This window comes from Lactuca saligna, chromosome 5 (assembly GCF_052625555.1).
Source record: "Lactuca saligna cultivar CGN05327 chromosome 5, ASM5262555v1, whole genome shotgun sequence".
Classification (NCBI taxonomy): Eukaryota; Viridiplantae; Streptophyta; class Magnoliopsida; order Asterales; family Asteraceae; genus Lactuca; species Lactuca saligna.
The window spans coordinates 188493266-188517482 of NC_136421.1; the positions used below are offsets into that span (position 1 = coordinate 188493266).

Below are 24217 nucleotides of genomic sequence, written 5' to 3' on the forward strand. Positions count from 1 at the left end.
CTGTATGGAAGTCGGAAGAGTTGTCCATGGATTTTATTACCAAATTGCTAAAGACTGCGAGACAGCATGATAGCATTTGGGTAATCATCGACCGCTTGACTAAGAGTGCACATTTTCTCTCCATGCATGAAACGGCTCCAATGGAGAAATACACACAAGTATACTTGGATGAAATTGTTGCAAGACATGGTGTGCCACTAAAGATCATTGCCGATCGCGATACCCGCTTCACTTCTCACTTTTGGCGAGTATGCAACATGAACTAGGATCTCGAGTTGCTCTCAGCACCGCTTATCATCCCCAGACAGATGGTCAGACGGAGAGAACAATCTAAACAATAGAAGATATGCTTCGTGCATGTGTCTTGGAGTTCGGTGGTAACTGGGATAAATACTTAACCCTTTTCGAATTTTCGTATAATAACAGTTATCACACTTCAATCAAAATGCCACCATATGAAGCATTATATGGTTGCAAATGCCGTACGTCGTTATGTTGGCGTGATATAGGACAGAAGATCCTTGGAGGCCCTGAAATGATTCAAGACACCACCGATAAGATTCAAATTGTATGAGAAAAAATGAAAGCGGCCCCGGATCGACAGAAGTCCTATACAGAAAATAGAAGACAACCTATAGAATTCCAAGTGGGTGATTTCGTGATGCTGAAGGTATCCCCATGGAAAGGCCTTATGCGATTTGGGAAGAAAGGAAAGTTGAGTCCTAGATTTGTTGGTCCTTTCAAAATCATCCAGAGAATTGGAAATCAAGCATATCGCTTAGAATTGCTTGAAGATTTGGCAGGTATTCATGATGTGTTTCATGTAAGTTATTTGTGCAAATGCTTGAGCATCTACAATAAAACAATTCCATTATCAGAGGTGAAATTGGATAATAAGTTAAGATATGTTGAAGAACATGAAGAAATCATAAATGAAAGAACAACTAAGCTACACAATAAAGAAGTAGAATTGGTGTTTTTCAAGTGGAAACACTATCGAGGCCCAAACTATACTTGGGAGAATAAGAATGAGACAAAAGAAAAATATCCCCATTTATTTTAATCGATGTAATTTTGGGGACGAAATCCTCAAAAGGAGGAGGTATTCGTAATATACACGTTTTTAAATTCGTGTTTTGTAATGAATAAAATTGTGAAATACTATGTGAAATTAATTGTTGAGTTCTAACAGATGGTTTTTACTAGAAATAAAGTAAAACTATGTTTAGAATCACTCAAAAAATATTGGAAGTCTTATGAGATTCCAATTAAAAGCCAAATAGTAAAATTTAGCGAAAATGTAAAATTTGAAATAAGTAAAATTTTATTATTGAAAGTTGTAAATAATCTCTTTAAAAACTTGTAGGCGAAAACCTCGTCGAAATCCGAGTTATAACGAAGAAGTTATGACTAACCGAAGATCCGCGATAAAACCGACATGACACCGAATAACGTAAAACGTAAATTTTTGATAAACTACTTTTTATCCCTAGTAATCTAAATGAAAATCTTAGTATTCATTAAAACGAGAAATTCAATAAAAAGAACGCCAAAATCTGACTTCGTATGATGAAGTTATGATTTTTCGAAGTTTCAACTTAGCAGTAGACAGCTAAAAACTCGAATTTTACATCAAGCGATATTTGACCGATACATCCTAAATGAGAATCGAAGGTCTCATCATTTTTAGTACAACAGTAGAAAGTCTGACGAAAACAGATATCGGATGAAGAAGTTATGAATTTTTAACGGATTTTCCTGTCCCGGTCTGTTAAAAATAATAATATTAAAAATAAATTCAAAATTAGCCGACGAAGTCTAAACGAAAGTTGTAGAATGTAATTTTAGCTACGCGTGCATATAAATAATTTCAGAAACGGAGCTCGTATGCGAAAGTTATGGATTTTAGAAGTTCGGGGCTCAAAATCCAAGAAATCTTGCATGAATAGTGTCAGGCCACGTCACCTCGCACGAAGCAGCAACATCACCGGAGTCGTGGCACGTCCAAAGAGTGACGCATGTCGCACGTGTGTTCGAGCCTCGCTTTGCCACCGCCGCCTCCTCTCGCATACGAGCCACGTGCTCCGTTTTGCTGATGCTACGTTCGAGCCTCGCAGCGGCCTCGTGGCCTCGCCTCGCAGCGCCACCTACTTCGCCCTACTACTGCCGCGTACCCCTTCACTGCTGACTCGCCCTTCCCCCCCTTGCGTGTCTCTCTCCCTTTCTTCCATCTGTCTCGCTGACTCCTCTTCTCGGATCCGACGCTCGCATCCTCGCCCCTATAAAAAGAAGGCATGTGAGATTTTCCGGGTAGTTTTGGAATTTTGCCATTTTTCACCCCGAAATCCATATTTTCAATATTTTGACTTTCCCCGAAGCCCCAGTATCAATTTTAGCACCCGAAACACATCCCGAAGCTCCCGAGAAGCTCGAAAATGTTATCTTTTCAGTTTTGAAGCCCTACCTTCTCAGAGCCCGATTTTCAATTGAGCTCCCGGTTTTCAACATAGAAAGTCATATTTAAAGCCGAAGTGTTGTCCAAATTACTATTTTAACCCCCGGTTAACTTAAGGTGAGTTAAATATATAGGAACAATTGTATGTTATGTGTTATATGTGTTATGTGCTTTTCAGTGTTATTATTCTGAGTTATTTTCCGTCGTCATTTTATTCGCTATGTTTATAGCAAATGTAATACCTTTGACCATGTGATCAGTGAAAGGACTTAGATTCACATTGGTACTGGTACGTAGCCTCTGGCCATGTAGAACATGTCTCCGTAAGAGAATGACTTCTATTCTATGGCATTGGCAAATGGTTAGACAGGACTATAAGCCTTAAATCTAACAAGATGTTAATCAAAAATTGCATGTCTTCTACGCCATTTGGGCCAAAGTTTTATTGATGTATATCAAGCATTGAAAAGTATATCTTTGAATAAAGTCTTTGATTGATATGAACGCTTGTCACATGATTTCACATATGTCTTGTTGTTCCTCTTTGCTTTTGCCACATTGAAGTATATATATGGCATAACGTTGTATTGTATCTATTATTGAACTCACTAAGCGTCACCACTTACCCTATCAATGTTTAACAATTGCAGGTGATAAGTAACTAGTATGATCACATACTGTTGAAAGATTTAGAATAGTTTGTAATAGTACTTTTGTACTTCAGTTGATGTTTGTATAAATTACAGTATCCTGGGTAGTTATGTAATATATATAACACTTGTAATAGTCGGTTTGTGTCCAGTAGTTTGTAATCCCTTTATCAATGTAAAATATTGCTTTTATGAATATGCAAGTAGCATGTTTTGGAGTAATAATATTTTGAAGTATGAAAGTTTGGGTCTTTCAAAAATATGAAAGTTGGAGTCTTTCACTCCACCTCGCTCTCTTGTTCATCCATTGCTAAGTGGTGTTTGTGACTCCATTAGAGGTACATCAATTGAGGCACTAAGCTCTTGAAGGTCAAGATCAAGCAATCAACAAGAAATGTATTCTTCTAACCCAAATATGTTTAGATTTCGATATTATATCGTAGACTTAGGGTTCTTGCTTTGGAAAATTAATTTGCGTATATAACTTGAAAAAAACCTAGATCCGAAGCAATTAGGGTTGCATGTGCACCATAGGAATGTTCTAATGCTCAAAACCCATCAACTTTTGCGCGGGAGCCCAAAGCGGACAGTATTGTGACATGTGTCATAGGGGGATGTTACAAATGGTATTAGAGCTAGGGAACATGTCGATGTGTTTAATGGGGATGTCGAAACCTATAATAAGGGTGAAGGTGTGATACACCTGATCCCACATCGGTTTGGAAGGAGAACGAAACATTTCCTTATAAGGGGGTGTGGATACCTTCCTTCTCACAACGCGTTTTAAAGACTTGAGGACAGCAAATCCCATAAGAACTATGCAGTTAAGTGTGCCCAGACAAGGGCAATTCAGGGATGGTTGACCCACTGAGAAGTTTTCGCATCGGTAGCCCAAAGCAGACTATATTGTGATATATGTTAGAGGGGGATGTTACATATTTCATTCATAAATCTTCAAAAAGCAACTTCAATTCTGATCTCCAAATTTAAAATCGCTTATAAAAAGGTTTGTTGTCGTCAAAATATGATTGTTCATATGTCTCTTCTCTCCAAGGAGGTCGAATATTGCCTTATATGTAGACTTTCCGAACCGACAACCAAGGTTTTAAAAATCGGTCAAGGCGTACGCCTCGAGGCGCGCCTTGAGGTGAGGCGGACGAAAACCAATTCTGAGGCTACTCTTCTTAGGGTGAGAATGAGGCGCACACCTCAGTCTTTTGAGGCGGTGAAAAGCAGTCCGAGGCGGGGCGTTCCGAGGCGAGGCGTAAGAGGCGTTCTGTTTTTTTTTTTGACTTTTTGACCTTAGAAATCACATGATATCTTTACTTGACCTAATTTTTCTCCAGCCGTCACTCCTTATTCTCCCGTTTCTTCTTTCTTTTCTCTTATCGTTTCTTCTTTCTTTTCTCTTCTCGTTTCTTCTTACTCCCCTTGTTAACTGTTTGTCACATCCCAAAACCACGAACGGCGGAAACGTTCAGGGATGGAGGACGTCATGTACAGTATCACAACAGTGTAAAATAGTAAACAAGCAAGAACATCATCCATTTCATTATAAGTAAAGTTTTAATACATATGTGTTCTTTCATTGTAATAAGACACCAAAAATATAATCAAAATAAAAGACGAGACTTTTCTGCTCCGTCTTCTCAAAACCTGGCCACCGTACCTGTCTACTGATGACCTGAAAATACAAGTTATTTTGAAAGAGAGTATCAACTTAAAGCTGGTGAATTCATAAGTATTTAAGTGTCATTGAATTTCTTTGAAAAGCTGTTTTAAAAGTCATGTAAATCTTTAAATGAAAATGTTGAGGTAAGTATGAAAAGCCCTAGAAAATCCCTTATTTTCTATCAGTGTGAGATGTAGTCTTCTACCAAGACCCGAATGTTTCGTTTATGTGAAAGTATCACAAAATAAAGTAAACACGAAAATGTACTACTGTAAGTGTCGTCACTGGGTACTAGGACTAACACAACATCGCGTTAAGCGAAAAATGCAACCTAATGAACATTCGAAGATTGTCCAGAAAGTAATAATGTAAGTGTCATCGCTGGGTACTAGGAGTAACACAACATCACAATAAGCAAAAAGTATAACCTTATGAACAATCGAAGATTGTCCACTTGTCCTCTATAGCAGCAGCAGGTGGGTGGAGGGGTTAGCCCCGGTTATCGATCTTCCTAATATAAATAGTAACCTTAGACCTCCATAGATGGTCATCGACCACTGGTGCTAATCAGTGGGGTTCAGAATGGTAAGTCCCGCCGAGATATCCGATTGAACCGGGATAGGAATGATAATTTACACGAAAGTACTAATAAATCATCCTCGTAGTTCTAAGTACAAGTATCCAGGTAAGTGAATACAGGATAATGCATCTACGTAATAGTGTTCATATATGGTATTCATGTATGTGTGTTCATGTGTCAGGTAAGTATATGTAAACATGTTCATGTATCAGGTAAGCATATGTATATGTACTCATGTATCAGGTAATGTACTGGTATAGATTCATGAATGAACTGACTCTTGTGTGATTCCTTGTAATAGGAATAATCTTTGATAACTTCAAATTATCCTTATGATAATTTACTGAAATGTAATTGGTTGATCAAGTAGGTTTATACACTCTTACTACTCAAGGGTGTGGGAATCTAAATGAAAGATGTAAACTATAACATCAGTACATATATACAATATAAGTGTACATGCATAGTTTAGTTCAAGAATGTAAAAATGGTTTTGTAAGGCATCCAAGGGTTTTTGAACAAACAATAAAGTGACTTGATGTCATTTTAATAAACATTTCAAAAGTAATACATTTGATAACAAGGTATTTTAAAGATAGAAAACCATATCATGCATCACATTTTGTAGTATGTGAAATCTGTTGAATGAAAACACAGTTATAAAATACATATAGATGATTTAATAACATGTTGTTTTCTACTTGTATCCCCCCCCCCCAATTAAAGCATTTAAAATCATTTAAAAAATTGATTAGGGGTATGAACTCACCTGTAGATGGTGATTTGGATGAATTGGACGGTGTAGGATTGTTAGGTGTCAAGTGAGGACTTGTACACACACTACGATCGTAATGAACATATAATCACACATATATGCACTCAATTAGTCTTAAATTACTAATTGATAATGTTAAAACATCCTAGAACATAATAAACACTTTATATAAGTGTTTTAAGCCCTAAGGATTTCATCTAAGCCATTATGGGACAAGGCACTTGTGTTTAGGGTTCCAAGGGAACCCATATATGTGTTTACTCTTCAAATACTAACACACATGGAGTTTACGGTTGTAAACTCTTGAGTTTACGGCCGTAAACTCCCAACCATGGGGGTATTGTGTGTTTTGAAGTTCCAAATGATTCCTAGAATTATTCCAACTTGGTGGTTAAATTCTTGGAAGGGTTTAAGACCTAGAAACACTCCTTTGAGGAGTTTACAGCCTTAACACCATTTCCCTTAGAGTTTACGGCTGTAAACTCTTAAGGATGGGTGTTTTGGATGATTTCAAGTCTCATGCACAAGTGGTATAGGTTCTAGGCTTTTATTCCAAGCATATGAAGACCCTTGACACACTTTGGTGCCCCTTTAATGAGCTTACGGCCCATGAACCATGTCATGGCCGTAAACTCACTTTGTAAGGTGATTTTGTTGTGTTTAAGGCCCTTGATTTATTGGGAACAAATCTAGGTAAAAGTCTAAGGCCTTAGGTGCCTTAAAAGCACCATTTTGAGCATGAATTTGGAGTTTACGGCCTAAGATATTCTTGGGCCATGAACTCCTAAACTTGGGTGGTTCTTGCTTGATTTCATGTCGCTAATACACTTCTATATAAGTCCAAGGCAGTAGTATACCACGGGGGACAGTTTAGGCTCGGTTTTGGGAGTTTACCGCCCAAGAACACCTTGGGGAGTAAACTCCTAAATCTAGTGATTTAGCCTTCTAAATCATGTTATGAACACATATAAAGCTTTCTAACATTACTAGAAAGAGTTATTCACGTTTTGGTATAAAAACCCGAAGATCCGTGAGAGAGAAAATGGCTTTTCTCTAGTCGGAAATGCGAATAATGAATGAATTTGGTTCAGAATTCTATTTATAATCCTGAGATATTTTTGGCAGAAACTATTGTTATTCCTGAAATGATCTCTAATATAATAGAGTGTTGGAATAATAGTGTTGCACAAAACCCTAGTGCACCCACTCTCCTGATATTTCCTGAAGTGTAAACCCTTAATCACTCAAACTTACACGAAAAAGTCTAAAAATTAACTATGACTGCTATAACTTCTATTGAAGTGATATAGTTTGTACAGAATGGAAATTTCGGGTTGTCACACTGTTGTTACCCAAATCGAACATGGTCATCAACTTGTGAGTTAAAATTGAAATTGTTCCCCACTTCTGCATCAAAATCCGAAGGTACTGAGTTGAAATTGAAGTTAGACTTCTTGAAGGTTGCTTGACTCTTGACTGCTTCAAATCAAAGGTTAGAAAAAAATTGGAAATTGTATCCACTTTACTGTGTTTTCATGAGTTTGTATCTTCTTTTCTTTTGGCAATTACACTCTCCTTTTGGTAATTACACAACTCGAATTAGGCAACATAGTGTTATCAGTTTGGTAGTTTCTCCCTGTAATGCTTTTGTACACTCACTTTATTGCAGAATATTTATTAAGTTTTGGACTTAAAATGGCGTTTAAAGGAGCACGAAATGATCCAACTTGGGATCATAGTGAAGAGGTACAAGTACCTGGAGAGGGTGCCAAAAAAGGTTACAAATATCTCAAGTGTAACTATTGTAGCAAGGTCATCAAAGGGGGGTAAAACGAATGAAGTAACATCTTGCTAGATCACGAAAAGATGTTGCACCTTGTTTAAACGTGCCCGACATAGTAAAGAAAGAAATGAAACAATATCTAAAAGCATATGAAGATCAGAAATTCACTAAGCAACGTAATTTTGAGGAAAATGTGGGTTGTGGATCATACCATATGAGCAATAGCAATAATAATGTTATAGGTGCAAATTCTAGTCCTAGTGTTAGCACTAAGGGGGTTAGAGGCCCGATAGACCATTATATGGCGATTCCACTTGATGATGACCAAGGGACAGTAGCGGTTGAGAAGATGACACCAACGAAAGCTAAAGAACACCGCAATAGAGTTTGCTTGGATATTGGGCGATGCTTTTATGAGAATGGGATGCCATTTAATATTGCATCGAGTCCAACTTTTGTAAATATGGTGCGTTTAATTGGTGATTATGGTCGTGACTTAAAACCTCCTTCAGCACGCGAGTTGGGCACTTGGATTTTAAAAGAAGAAGTCAAGACAACCACTACATTTGTTGATGACATAAAAGCTACATGGAAGCAAACAGGAGTTTCATTGTTATCAGATGGCTGGTCCGATATTAGAAACAGAAGTTTGATTAACTTTCTTGTGAACAATCAATATGGGACAGTCTTTTTGAAAACTGTTGACATGTCAAATTGTATAAAAAATGCACAAAAGTTGTTCGAGCTACTTGATGGTGTTATTGAGGAAATCGGTGAAGATATTGTCATTCAAGTGATCACAGATAATGCAAGCGCATAAAAAGCTGCTGGTACTTTGTTGATGGAGAATTGAAAACATTTATATTGGACTCCGTATGCTGCTCATTGCATAGATTTGATGCTTGAGAAGATTGGAGGGTTGCCACAAAACAAAAATGCTTTACTTAAGGCGAAAAAAGTAAGCAATTTTATTCATAACCATCAATGGGTTTTGAGCTTAGCAAGACAGTTTGCAAAGAAAGATCTTCTTCGCCCTGCTGCTACCCGATTTGCCACTGCATTTTTGACACTAGAAAGCATGTACAAGTTGAAACAACCATTACAACAGATGTTTGTTTCAACTGAGTGGTCAAATTGTGCTTGGGTTAAGAAGTCGGATGGAATAGCTGTCAAGAAGATTGTCATGGATGAAGTTTATTTTTGGCCAAGTGTGGTTTATTCTATGAAAACCACAAAGCCTCTGGTTCATGTTTTGAGACTTGTTGATGGTGAAAAAGAACCGGCAATGGCTTATATTTATGGTGCTATGGATGAATGCAAGGAAAAGATTGCCAAAAATTTTGATGGGGATGTGGGCTCTTATAAGGAAATATGGGACATTATTGATGAAAAATGGGAGAATCAAATGCACCGTGACTTGCATGCAACAACTTATTTCTTGAACCCGCGCTATAGGTGGAGTCCCGATGTTTCCCGACATCCCGAGATAAAAATGGGTTTGTATAGGTGCATCGAAAGACTCTTAGATCAAGAAACTAATGAAAAGGTTGATTCACAGCTCGATGAGTTTATGTACAAGAGAGGGTTGTTTGGATATAATGCGGCTTTAACATCATACCTTAAACGGCCTCCGGGTATAAACTAGAAGTCTAATTATATATACATTTTTCAATTATTATTAAATATTATACTAATATGAATTTGGTTTTTTGTTTATTTATGTAGTTGAATGGTGGGATAACTTTGGAAAGACTGTGCCTGAGCTCATGATGTTTGCAAGAAAAATATTGGGTCTAACTTGTTCCGCTTCAGCTTGCGAAAGGAATTGGAGTACATTTAATCAAGTACACACAAAGAGAAGGAACCCGTTGACTACGAGTAAAATGAATAGCTTGTTGTACATTAGGTACAACAAGAAGTTGAAGAGAAAAGTTTGTCTCAAAGAAGAAGCTAGGAGAGGATGATGATCCCTTAATTGTTGAGGAATTGCCATCTGATGATGAATGGTTAGCCGACCCAAGTATTGAAGATGATGAGAATAGTGAAGAAGTTGGAACCGATGAAGATGATGAGCTCGATGGTCAACTAAATCTGGTTGATGAACAAGTGCATGTTATAGTTCAAAAAGTAGGAACGGTGTTCAACTAAATCTGGTTGATGAAGATGATGAGCTCGATGGTCAAACGGAAGATGATGATGACCTTCGTTTATGTTGATTTGGTTTGATTTGAAAACTATTATGCGCTTGTTTTTACTAATTAGGCATGATTTGAAGACTATTATGAATTTTAGTATCTTTTTATTTTTAGGATGGTGACATTAAGTAAGACTTTTATGTTTGAAATTGGACTTTAGTATGTTTTTTATGATTAATACAATATATTATTATTATTATTTTATTCCGCCTCGAGGCTTACGCCTCGTTTTGCCTCGAGGCTTACGCCTCGTGAAGCGAGGGGTAAACGCCTTGAGGCCCGATTCCGTATTTTAAAACCTTGCCGACAACAAACGTCTTGTGTAGGTATGTTGGACGTGTCATGTTTTAGTATCAATCCACATTTCAGTTGACGTCTCCATTTCTTACGTCAGGGGTGGATTTAGGGGGGTTCCAGGGTGGCACCGACAAACCCTAAATTTTCCGGCCGCAGTGGAAAAGTTTTCAAAATTTTTAAATTTTTTTATTTTTTCTTCTATCGAGCAACCCCTAATTTTCCCGTGCAACCCCTACTATGAAATCCTGCGTCCGCCCCTGTCTTACGTACACGATGCACGTATTGGTTGACGCGCCACATTCTTCGTTTTTGGTCCATATCTTCTTTTTGGTCCTTATATGCTTCTTCTAGCTTCCTAATATGCTCCAGTATGGGTTTAATTATCTACAAAATTTCATTTGAAAGCATATTAAGTATCATTTATTTTCCAATATATCAAATCATAGATCAAAATGCTATGATATTGCGTAAAATATCAACCTTGTTAAGGGCGTTGTTAAGTACACAATTTGCATGATAAACAGCAACATGTTTGTTTGAAATGTGTATTACGATCAAATTTTAAAATTTTAGTATGCCAATCGAGTTTAGTGTTTGTTAGTTGGCCTCAAGGTAAATTATAGTTAACAAGTTACTATATTTGCAAGCGGTAAAAAACTATATATAGTTGCTCCAAAAAAATAAAAAAGTAATCTTAACATGTGCTTGCTTTGGTTGTAGGGTTAGTTGGTCAAAAGAAGTGATGAAACAGTGTGCAAATGTGCTGAACAGCTGAAGATTATATGTTTGTTTGGAATGTGTATTATTATTGAATTTGAAAATTTTAGTATGCGAATCGAGTTTAGTGTTTGTTAGTTGGCCTAAAGGTAAATTGTAGCTAACAAGTTACTATAATTGTAAGCGGTTAAAAACTATATAGGTTGTCCAAAAACTCAAAAAGTAATCTTAACATGTGCTTGCTTTGGTTTTAGGGTTAAGTGGGTCACAAGAAGTGATGACACCGTGTACTTCAAATCACGTTAAAGTTTTGAGTCAAGTTTTTATGACAAGTATGTTAAATTTAATGTTGCCACACTAGATTCGACCCAAAAAAAATTTATTATTATAAAAGTACAAGGGTGGTGTCAATTCACAATTTGACATTGAATGAAGAGACAAACAGAGCAAAATCATATGCTATGAAGGTTTAAAATACATAAAGCACATGTAGTGGTGGGTAAACCGAATTTTTAAATATTCTATTCTATTGTGTTATTAAATTATTATAAATGATAGGAAAAATTAATTAAAAAAAAATTAAAAGATGAGGGGGGCAGAGTGCGCTTTCTGAAACTTGTTTTCAAAGAGAGATCTCCCCTCGTGCGGCTCACACGCTGATCATTCTGTTTGTTCCTTTCCCTTTTTATTTCTATTCCTCGTGCGCCCTGTGGCCGTGTCTTCTTCTTTGACCTACAAGGCTATAACCGACTCTCCGTTCTATATCTTGAGGTCCTTTGACTTTCTTTATTTGGTATTATGGACGTTTATGTGTGAAACTTTTTAAACTTTTACCTTATTGTATTTTTTGGATGTTAATTTCAACATCTTTAGGGTTGTGATTTTCTCGTTTTAGGTTGTGTTTGGTGTGCTACAACTAGCTTATTTTTCGAGCTGTTTTATGTTGTCGTGTTTTGTAAGCCAAAAAATAACTTATAAGTTATCTTAAAAACCTACTTAGACTAGTTTTTTATGAGTTTTTTTTTTTTGTTTTTTTTTTTGTTTTGTTTTGTTTTTTTTTTTTTTTTTTTTTATAATTTTGAAACACACCCATTAATTAATTATACAAACACATACTCTTACATGTCATTTTATTTAATTTTATAAATTTCAGTTAGCATTTCAGCTAATTTTACCAAACATTATTTTTTATTAGTTAGATTCTCAGCTATCAGCTAACTTTTTATTTAACAGCTAGTTTTCCAGCTTACAACTAGTTTTTAAGCTAATACGCCAAACATAACTTTGAACTAACTTTTTAAGAGTTTTTAAAATTTTTTCCAAATATACCCATTAATTAATTATAAAAACATATTTTTTTTAAATGCCATTTTATGTTATTTCATATTTTTCAACTAATTTTTTGCTAGTTTTACAAAATATTAGTTTTTATCAGCTAGTTTTTCAGCTATCAGTTAACTTTTTATTTAACAGTTAGCTTCCCAGCTATCAGCTAGCTTCCCAGCTATCAGCTAGCTTTTCAGCTAATAGCTAGTACGCCAAACATAGCTTTATACCTCATCAAGAACATCATCTAGGAACCATTTTAAGCCATTTATTTTCTGAACTTCTGTTCTATCGCTAAAAACAAAAAAGAGATATAATGATCCTTTTGGAAACCTTAACATCAAAACCTTAACACTACACCTAGGAGTTAGATTATTTTCACTAAAAATCTAACACTATACCTAAAAGACATATTAGATAATTTTTTTTACTAAAAAACTAACATTGATAGCAAATATTTTTTTTCACTCTAAACGCTAACATTTATATAAAAGTCGGTTACAATGATTTTCTTTTCCACTCAAAAAATCTATCAGTCATTCAAAAACATCTAGCACTGTTGGATTATTTATGAATTAAGGGGAAGAATATTGGATTAATTGATATTTTATTTTAGGAAACATTCTTTTTATGTAGTTTTTGTGTTAGATTAGTAGTCTAATTTTATTAGTATAAATAAGGGACCATGTTTAGTTTAATCTTAAATAAGTTTGAAGTCTTGTTGTAATATATTCTTGTATTCCAAGTAATTTTTCTTTTGATTTTCTCTGTTTTCTTTACTTCTTTTTTGTCCGGTGTTTGATCAGTGACTTCAAGCTAGCACTCACAAAACAACATCAGATTGTTTTGATGTTTTTTTAATGCACTTACATATGGTCTCGGAGCAGAGAGCTTGTGAAGACGTAGAAGGCCGGTTTGAGAGTCGGTTACAAGAAAATGTGTTGTCATTCGCTGTAGGACACATACAACTGGTACTAGGTTCGGTATAAAGGGGCATGAGTCGTTATTTAAGCTCACGTTTAAGCATCTCAATAGCACCCATGATTTATCTTGACTAGCCTTATTCTAATAATAGCAAGAGACTAACCTCAGGTGCGTGATAAACGGACATGAAGACATGAAAGCTGGTGGCTTTGAGTTGTTTCATTTTTGCAGGTGACAGAAGATGGTAATTGACGATTTACCAATTTTCCACCATGAAAAACGAAAAAGAAATTTATGTTTTAAATCTATTGAGAATTCCTAGATCCTTTGAGATTCATTGAACTTTTCAATGGCATGTTTAAATATCGATATGCCCCTCGATTTGTGACTGGGATGCCGAGAATCACAAAACAGGGTGTGAATAACCATGCAAACTTACATGGTGCCCCCAATGTTACAGTCACCTATTCGATGTGCCGGTTAACCATACACGCTCCTACAAACTATGACAAACATTGAGTCACCCTTTGCTACCTTTGCTTAGAACCACATAGTGTGCCGGTTAACCACACGAGCTCCACTAACGTCTTCACAAGGGCACAAAGTGTAATTTCATGGAATTGCATCAATTCACCTTTGCCTAAAGAAAATAAGATTGAGAATTTGTAAAAAACATTTTGTTACTTTATACTTCATTATACTTTTAATGGAAAAGGTTTTCCCTATCCTACCCGTTCGGCTAATGACCCTCCACCAATCAAGGAAGCGGTGGGTGAGAGTGGACACCCATTAAACGACCATTTTATAGGCCATAACCTTATACCGCCCTTATAGATCGGCTTCGTGAATGAGGCCTACTAACGGTAAGACTAGCATTTAAGTTTTACATATATAATATTAGACTTTTAATGTTATACATAGTATAAGGGTGTATTTTACACTTTTAAAATACTAGGTGGTTTAATTTTAGTACACTTTTAATTTAATTAAATATAAACCATATCATTATGGATTTATTAACTCTCTTTTAATTATACACTTAATTAATTTAATAAAACCATAAGGGTGTATTTTGAACTTTTCAAAATTAGGGTTTTAGAATTTAGACTTTTTCAAAATTAAACCTTTTAATCAAACAATTTAAATTCCAAAACTTGAGGGCAAGTTTTTGAAACTTTTCAAAACATAAGCAAGAACATTCTAGATCAAATTACAAATAATAATAATTAACTAATTAATTAGTAATTATCTAAGTATGACCTAATTCAATTTCTTGCAAGATAATCTATCAAATAATTCAAATAAATCAAGTTTATCATATAAGGAAATGATTATCTAATTAATTTGACAATTATATTTTACTTTGGTAAAGATATCTTTTAAATTAAACAATTAATTTAACCTAATCCCTTAAATCCCATAGAATTCAAAATGATGGGATGGAATATTCAAAATCTTTAATTACCAAATTTAAACATTTAAGGGATAATTACAAGATATGGCAATATCTAAGTCCCTAAAATTTAGGATCCAATAATGGGTAAAGAGGCAATTTCGAAATTCTAGGGTTAGACAACCCTAAAATCGAAATCTTAGGGCCAAAGAAAAAGGTTTAGGAAATCTTACCAAAAATTTTGAAAATGAAGCCTCCAGGGTTTATTAGCCATAAACCCTAATATGTCAAGTTCATAGATTTGAATAACGCTAATTGAAAACAAAAACTAATGGCTTTCATACCACTAATGGGTTTTGTACAAACAATCCTATGTGGGCATGAAACCCTAGAGTTGGATCAATGTTTTCACTATTAGTTATACAACTTTATGAACACAAAAAGAAACCTAGCATGCTAGTACTATTTTCTAAATCCACATAAAAGAATAGAATACATACCTTTTGTTGTTATATAGAAATAACAACTAGTTCCTTGAATCTCCTTAGCTCTTGAAAGCATGTACCACAAGTGTAGTACCTCAAATTGCTCACAAACACACTAGGTGAAAGGATGAATATGGGAGAGAGGAGAGAAGGGTATCTTACCCTAGATTTCGTCCCTTTTAGTGTTCCCCAAGGGTTGGAAGAAACCATAGTGCTTTAGGGTGCTATTTATACTTAAGGTTAACTAGGGTTTCAAGGTGTAAACCCTAATCCCTTAGCTTAGGACCTAAGCAAGTCCATGGACTCCTTTCCTTAAGCCCTTGGACGAAAACTTCTAGATCCTTCTAGGATTTTCGTTCATGCATTAATAAAGGTGATCCAATGGCTCAAAGCTTCAACTATTGAATAATTACAAAATATCCCCTACACTTTCAGTCAGTTCCTTTAATCCCAAAATTAATTCTAAATTAATTTATGATTAAATACTAATTAATAATATAATTCCAAATTAATATATTATTCATATAATATATTAACAAATCATATACAATTGAAACCAATCATGGATCTGATACCACTGATGGGTTTTATGCAAAAGAACAACCCTATGTGCTCATACAAACCCTAATGCTTGGATCTAGGTTTCTCTATTGTACATGCTTTGAATCCAATACTCGCAACCCTAGATCTATCATATATATATTTCAAAATTAACATAATAAGAATAGATCTAAGTGTTTACCACTTTCAAATAGCTTGAAATCCTTGTAGTCTTCTTAATCTTGAGCTTAGAGTCACAATTGTAACTCCTCTAATGGTTCACAAACCCCACAAAAAAGAAGGCAATATGAAAGAGGTTGAGAGATGCTAAAATCAGCCCTAGGGTTCTCTTGGAATCAAGTGTAGTGGTTTTTCATAACATAGGGGTGTTATTTATACTTGTAGGCTGCTAGGGTTTCAATCTAAACCCTAATGGATAACTTAGTCACCAAGCAGCCCAAGGAACCTTCTGGAATAGGGCCTTGGACGAAAATATGATGGATCCCCATCGTAATTTCGTTCCCCCTTAAGTCCATTAGGTTTCCTTAGCCTAAAACTTAACTATCATACATTTGACTGTTTATACCCCTTTATTTAATTAATCTCTTTTAGTCACCAAATTAATTCTTAATTAATTTATGACCAATACTAATTAAATAAATATGATTTCTCCTTTAATATATTATTATTATAATATATTAATAAATGATAATATTCTCTCTCTCTTTAAATTACCTTGTCAAGTTGCTTTGGTGAAGGCAACCCAAAAGGACCATGCACAACCGGGTCAAGTACATACCAAATATAGTTACGAGCTTAGACACTAATCCAACAAAAACAACAAAGACTCCAATGTCTTCACCAACATTTATCTTGGTTGATCCAACTGGCGTTGATGTAAAGGCAACCCTGTATTGAGTGATGATAGGATCACTGTTCCATCCTATTTTTAGTCACCCTGCATTGTGTTCTACTGCATATTATGTGCTTGATATCAAGCATATACTAAGGAATCTCATAGTCTCATTTTAAAAAGATCTTTCGTTACTTTAAAACATACACCCAATCTTGGCTTATGATATCCTCGGGATTCTGAGTTCAATATAGCGGGTTACTCTGGTTTTGATAATGGTGGATGTGGTATTTATCGAAAAAGCACTTTAGGAGGGGCTGAAATGTTGGGTGATAGACTGGTGATTTGGTCCATCGAGAAGAAGATTTTAGTGGATTTTTCTACCGCTGAAGCTGAATATGTAGCCACTAGAAGATTTTGTGCTCATATTATCTAGATTTAGAATCAGCTCTTGGACTATGTGTTGGATTAATGTCTAAGTCCATAACTATATTTGGTATGTACTTGACCCGACCCAGCATGGTCCATTTGGGTTGCACTTCACCGACACAATTTATATGGATAATCTTTTGAGAATAGTATGTTTATGATTAATATTAATATATTATAAGTTCTAATATATTACTACGGAATCATATTATTTAATTAGTATTGATCAAGAATTAATTTATAATTAATTAAGTGATCAAAAGGAACTAATTAAATATGGACTCTTATATATATGGAATGGGCCAAGTTCATTTAGGTTGGGCTAAGCTTTCATGGATAGTCCATGGAGTGTTTAACCCATGGATCCTAGGAAATGAAAGGTCATGGGTATTAGGGTTTAACCCTAATCCTCCACACTATATAAAGATGTCCTTGGTTGGTGAAATTGGCACTAGTGTGGTACACTAAAAAGGGCTAGCCAATTTCACTAGAGAGAACCAAGTATCCATATTCTCTAAAGTCTTCCAAGGTGTTTTGGTGATTTGTGATTCCACTTGAGGCTTCCATACTATTGGGGCTAAGCTCTTAAAGCTTGAAGACATCAAGCTACATCAAAAGGTATGTCATCTAACTAGTACTTTGTAGTATAAGTGCTTCATAAAATGCTAGTTAGGATTAAAGCCTTGGAAAGTTCTTATTTGCATGTATTATAGAGAAAACATAGATCCAAGGTTTATAGGGTTGCATGTACACCATAGGAGTGTTAGAATGCTCATAACAGAGCCATGGGTTGTTTTCTATTATATTTGATGCAAATGTATTTTTTTTTTCAAGTTGAAGGAAAAAAAAAGAAAAAAAAAACATGAAGTTTGTCAAATTTTAAGATAATTTCTTGTTTTTGTGAAAAACTAATTATTTGTAAAATTTGAATCATTTGCTATATGAGTTGAATTTGGTCAAATTTAGTAAAAGTTAAAATGATATGATTATTTTATTAGTTTTAAAAGGTTGATCTAAAGAGTTTTTTGAAACCTCCATAAGTTATGGATATGAAAAGGTTTTAAAAAATTGATACAAAGTTTTTTATGGAGTTACAAAACTTGGTCTTAATGTTTTAAAGAATTCCATAACTTGTTCTTAAGTTATGGAACATGAAGAGTTTTTTTGTGTTATCTTGTTTTATGAGTTAATTTAGATTGATGAAAACTATTATTTGTCAGTCGGTTTTAATCCAAATTAATCTAAAAGAAGTTCATAAAATGTGTTTATGTAACTTAAAAGTCACATTTATGAATCTTAAAACTCATAAGGTTGGCAATGGTTACAAAAAATGAAGAGTCTTGTCCTTAAGTTATGGAGGTTCAAGAGTCACTTCATTAAGTAAAAAATATGTAACCTTAATTAATTCCATAAGTTACAAAATAAAGAAAAAGTTACATTCTTTAAACAATTTAAAGTCTTCCATAACTTGTCCTCAAGTTATGGAACTTGAAGAGTTTTTTAATTAAAACTACTTTAAACACATAAGTTATGGAATTAATTAGTTTTGAATAGTTTCAAAACTTGCCCGTAAGTTTTGGAATTTGAAAAGTTTTCTCTTATGAATACTTTAATTCCAAGTTAGCCCTTAGAATTTTAAAAGTTAAAATTCAACCGCTTATACTTTATAATATTATAAGTTAATAATATATATGTATAAGAGTAAAGTCAGTCTTACCGTTAGTACGCCTCATTCACGAAGCCGGTCTATAAGGTGGGTATAAGGTTGTTGCCTATAAAATGGCAACTTAATGGGTGTCCACTCTCACCCACCGCTTGCTTGACTGGTGGAGGGTCGTTAGCCGAACGGGTTTGACAGGACTAAAGTTCTCCCTTCATTAAAAGTATTAATGATAAATACTAATTAACTAAACTCTTAATAATTCCCAATCTTAGTTACTTAGGAAAATGTGAATAAGGTGCTAATCCATGAAATTACACTTTACACTTTGTCTAAGTCGTTAGTGGAGCGTGTGTGGTTAACTGGCACACTAACTTGGACTTAACAAGGTAGGTAAAGGGTGACTTAATATTTATCATAGTATCGATGGAGCGTGTGTAGTTAACCGGAACATCGATTGAGGGGTAAACACTTAAGGGTACCAAGTAATTTGCATGGTTACTTCACACCTTGTTTTGTGCTCATCGGCATCCCAGTCACAAAACCTGAAGGGCACACTCGAGATTGAAACATGCCATTGAACAGTTCAATGAATCTCAAAGATCTAGGAGTTTCAAATCCAATTAAAACCTAATAATACATTTCGTTTATCTTGGTGGAAATTGGTGAATCGTCATTCACCTACCTTCAAATATTTTATAGCTTGGATTATGGCATACCTCTTCTAAGTTATAAAATATTTTGTTGGGTCCTAGCCTTAATATTTCATATTGGGTGTCATATTAAGGACTATAAATCAACTATCTTGAATATCTCCCATAACATGTCTGGTTTAGACATTTATGATCTTCCCAAATCTCTTGAAACAAGCTTTCCTAAATGAAGATGATGTCCCTTGGAAATCATACTTCTTTCACCTCCTCCGATTATTCTCCATAACCCACAAGTTCTTGAAAAGTTTAAGGTCTCTCAAGCCCTATTGGCAAGGCAAGGTCTAGGTGTGGTCACATCTTGGAGATGTAGTCACATATTGACAAGCCAGGAGAGTTGGGTGTCAAAGTCTTGAGAAAGTTGGTGGTTCAACTACTTCCTAAGTCACATAGTGAGTTCTTTTGGAACACCTATGAAACAGACTATGACAAGACCCTTAATGATCTTATCTATTTGCTAAGATCAATGTCCTAAAACTTTATGGACATTGACAATGATGACATTGGATATCTAGTAAAGCTCTCTCTTCCCAGTGGAAAGGGAGCGGCCATAGTCAACTCGGTTGACCAAATGGCAAAGAGAAAAGCTAAGTTTGTGATAATCCCGTGTACCATTATCAAAGGGTCCATATGTTTATATTGCCAAAGAAAGGATCATTAGTTGCGAAGCTTCCAAATTTACCTAAGGATGTCAAAGTCAATAAGTTTGACTTTACTTCAGGTAAAGTCCACTATCTAACTCTGGTAAGTTTCTATTCTGAGATTCTTATTACATGATGTGATTGGGTCACATGTTGATGTTTTAAGAATCAAAGAAAAGTGAAGGAACTTAAAGAAAGAATATGCTGAATCTGATCGCATAGATGGATTTGGTATGTACTTGACCCGACCCGGCATGGTCCATTTGGGTTGCACTTCACCGACACAATTTATATGGATAATCTTTTGAGAATAGTATGTTTATGATTAATATTAATATATTATAAGTTCTAATATATTACTACGGAATCATATTATTTAATTAGTATTGATCAAGAATTAATTTATAATTAATTCAAAAGGAACTAATTAAATATGGACTCTTATATATATGGAATGGGCCAAGTTCATTTAGGTTGGGCTAAGCTTTCATGGATAGTCCATGGAGTGTTTAACCCATGGATCCTAGGAAATGAAAGGTCATGGGTATTAGGGTTTAACCCTAATCCTCCACACTATATAAAGATGTCCTTGGTTGGTGAAATTGGCACTAGTGCGGTACACTAAAAAGGGCTAGCCAATTTCACTAGGGAGAACCAAGTATCCATATTCTCTAAAGTCTTCCAAGGTGTTTTGGTGATTTGTGATTCCACTTGAGGCTTCCACACTATTGGGGCTAAGCTCTTAAAGCTTGAAGACATCAAGCTACATCAAAAGGTATGTCATCTAACTAGTACTTTGTAGTATAAGTGCTTCATAATATGCTAGTTAGGATTAAAGCCTTGGAAAGTTCTTATTTGCATGTATTATAGAGAAAACATAGATCCAAGGTTTATAGGGTTGCATGTACACCATAGGAGTGTTAGAATGCACAAAACCCAACACTATGGTCTCAGCTTCTTAAAGGCTCGCGTTAGCTATGACAACACTAGTGCAGTTCAGATGATACAAAATCCAGTGCGGCTTTCTGTTGGGTTTTAAGTACTATAACACTCCTATAGTGCACATACAACCCTAGATGCTTTGGATCTACGTTTTCTCTAATTATACATTCAATTTGATTTTCCAAAGAATATACCCTAACTAGCATGCAATTGGAGAAATACAACATAAAAACTAGTTAGAAGAATACCTATTATTTGTAGCTTGTAGTTCTTGGCCTTTCAAAAGATTAATAATTCAAATGTGATTCCTCTAATGTGTCACAAACACGAAAAGAAAGAGGAGGCTTACGAGAGAGAGGTTAGAGAGCACAAAAATCGGCTATGGCTTCACTATCTCATAGAGTAGTTAATTTTGGCAAGCTAGGATTTCAATTTATAGTGTGGAAACCTTAGGGTTTCATACATAAACCCTAATGTAAGCTAAGCCTTTAGGTATTCCAATGATCCATATGATAGGCCCTTTTGACTAAATTTCCATGGAATTTCAACTAGAATTAGCCCATCCCTAATCAACAACAACCATTAGTCCAAACTATTAATATCATTGATTTACCTAATCAGTCCCTATAAATTTAATCAGTATCTTTTGATCACAAAATTAATTCCCGATCAATACTAATTAAATAATATTATTTCTGAATTAATACATTATTCATATAATATATTAATAAATAAAAAAAAACCTCTTTCTGAAAAGTCCATCCTATCAAATTGCTTTGGTGAAGGCAACCCAAAAGGACCATGCTACTATCAGGTCAAGTACATATCAATTATAGTTATGGGCTTGGACACCTAATCCAACAGTCTCCCACTTGGATAAGTCTAATAACTATAACTACCAATGCAAATTCAAAATCTAATTAGCAATCGTAGCTATCAAAAGCTGTTGTCGAACTCTGACCTAGTCAGTGACGTGTCCTTTAGATAATGGATCTTATAATCCTTTGTTCTTCAAGATATCATGCGGAGAAATACATGTAACATAGTCATACATATTGTCCATAAGTTTTTTGCTTGATTTCTGATTTGTTTGGCATAAAAGTTAATTGAACACATCAATTGAGTCTTGACCGGTCCCGACAAATAAGTCAAAACAAAATCATCAACGGCCCAAAATATTGCTTTTAGTCCTCCTAGGATAAAAGGAACAGATAAACTTCGACTTATATGCTTGTACTAATTACTTGTTAAATTGTACACAATATCATATTTTATAACATCAAGTTATTGATGCTTTTTCATACTATAAATGAACAACAAACTCATAATCAACAACTCATATATCTTATTTGGAAGACCATATGATATTATCGTCTCACAATAACTCGTGATAAATTTCATGAACTGATTCATCTGAGCGTGGGTTTAATCCAATACTCTTATTTTAGGAGCACTCATGAATGTTGTAGAAATTTTTTTCTATGTCTAAACACATTAGAAATTCTACAACCCAGTTCATGACAGTCTTGCCTCAATAGCTACTTCTAAAGTATGATTGACTGTGGATAGTTTGAATAATCTTTTTATTTTTGGAAGTCAGAACATGCAAAATAAAACAATAGTAATCAATTGACATAAGATAGTAACTTTACTTGTAAATAAAAATCGTTTTATTCAATCATCAAATGTGAAATACGTTTTAGCTATAAGAAGTTTCTAAATATCTATCAAATCATTAAAACTAACACCGTCCTTTCGCCCGATGCTACTAGCGTACTGCAAGTGCTTACCCCTACTCTGTCCCTTCGTAAGGGGAACTGTTGGGTTCTCCTCTGACGATACCCTCTTTAGTACGAGGAGTCCCTCTTCTACTCCATGTCTTACGAAGTGATATTTTCTGTCGACGTGCCTGGATCTACCATGATCCATTGGTTCCTTGGTTAAGGCGAGTACACGTAATAGCATGCTGTTATGTACTCTGATAGGCTCTTTTGCAACTGGTACAACCCAAGGTTTCCGATGAAGTTCTTCAGCCATATTGCCTCCTTTGATGCTTCGGTTGCTGCTATGTACTCTGATCCACATGTTAAATCAATTATAGTCTCCTGTTTAGAACTTTTCCAAGTTATTGCTTGTGACAACCTTAAATTTATTCCATCACCGTAACTCGTTTCCGTTAATAGAACTCGTTCTTATTAAACTTTTCCATTAACATTTGGGATCAGGAAAATTAAATTAGAACTTTTATTATGACTTCATAAGGGTCGGAACAAATTAGAAACACATGAAACACCCTCAATATTCCCTTAAAAAGTTTTAGTTGCAATCAAGTCAAATTACGACCACTTAATCGGGTACGACCATAAGCCCCGTTTAACGTCGGTATCGGGTAGATTTCCACCTAGCCACAAACTCAAACCCTATATAAGGGTTGAGTGGTCACCAACTTAGACTTTTTACCACTCTAGTCTCTATCTCTCTGTCTCTCTCTCTCTTTACTCTCTCTCTACAAGGCCCGATTCTTCTAAAAATCCGCAAGTTTTCGCGCACCCTAGATTGTTCTAACGCTCAATACATGTCCATATATCTTGAAAATCATCCAAGAAGGTCAAGAATAAGGAGTTTACGGGTCAAGAACCCTCTTAGGCCGTAAACCCCTAAAAGGGTGCCAAAATGCCCCCAAATCCCTTCCTTAGGCTTAGAGGCTACCTTAGAACTTACCCTTAAGGTGTTTTAGACATTAAACATTAAGTTTGGAGGCTTGAAAGAGAGTTTATGGCCTATGAACACTCTTAGGTCGTAAACTCTCTCAAATGATGCAAATTGAGCCATAAACCCCCTATTTAGCCTTGGACCTTCACTTAGAAACTTGTAGGAGTGAGCTAAGGACATCAAAAACGAAGAATAAGAGGTATCCAAGGGTTTACGGTTGTAAACCATGGGGTTCACGACCATAAACTCCCAAGGAGTCGTTCTAGGACCGCAAACTCCAAGGGAGTGCCCGTTTTGAACCCTAAACACCACTTAAGCCTTGGAATTGACCTTAGAACCCTTCCTAGTGATACAAGAGACCTTAAGGCACACAAATACACTCCTCCCGTGATTTTACGGCCTTAAACTCATGGGGGAAATGGTCCCTCAACCGCAAACTCACCTAAGGTGCCTATTTGAGGAGTAAACTCCATAGTGA

At 35.3% G+C, this 24217-nt stretch overlaps 1 protein-coding gene across 1 annotated transcript; it reads left to right on the forward strand.

Annotated features, from left to right (window-relative positions):
• Window positions 1–8813: 8813 nt before the first annotated feature.
• On the forward strand, window positions 8814–10063 carry LOC145046055 (uncharacterized). The gene is made up of 3 exons (XM_078994342.1): window positions 8814–9549; window positions 9641–9759; window positions 9863–10063. Exons 1-3 carry the CDS (start codon window positions 8814–8816, stop codon window positions 10061–10063), a joined length of 1056 nt encoding a protein of 351 aa, XP_078850468.1.
• The last annotated feature ends 14154 nt before the right edge of the window (window positions 10064–24217 follow it).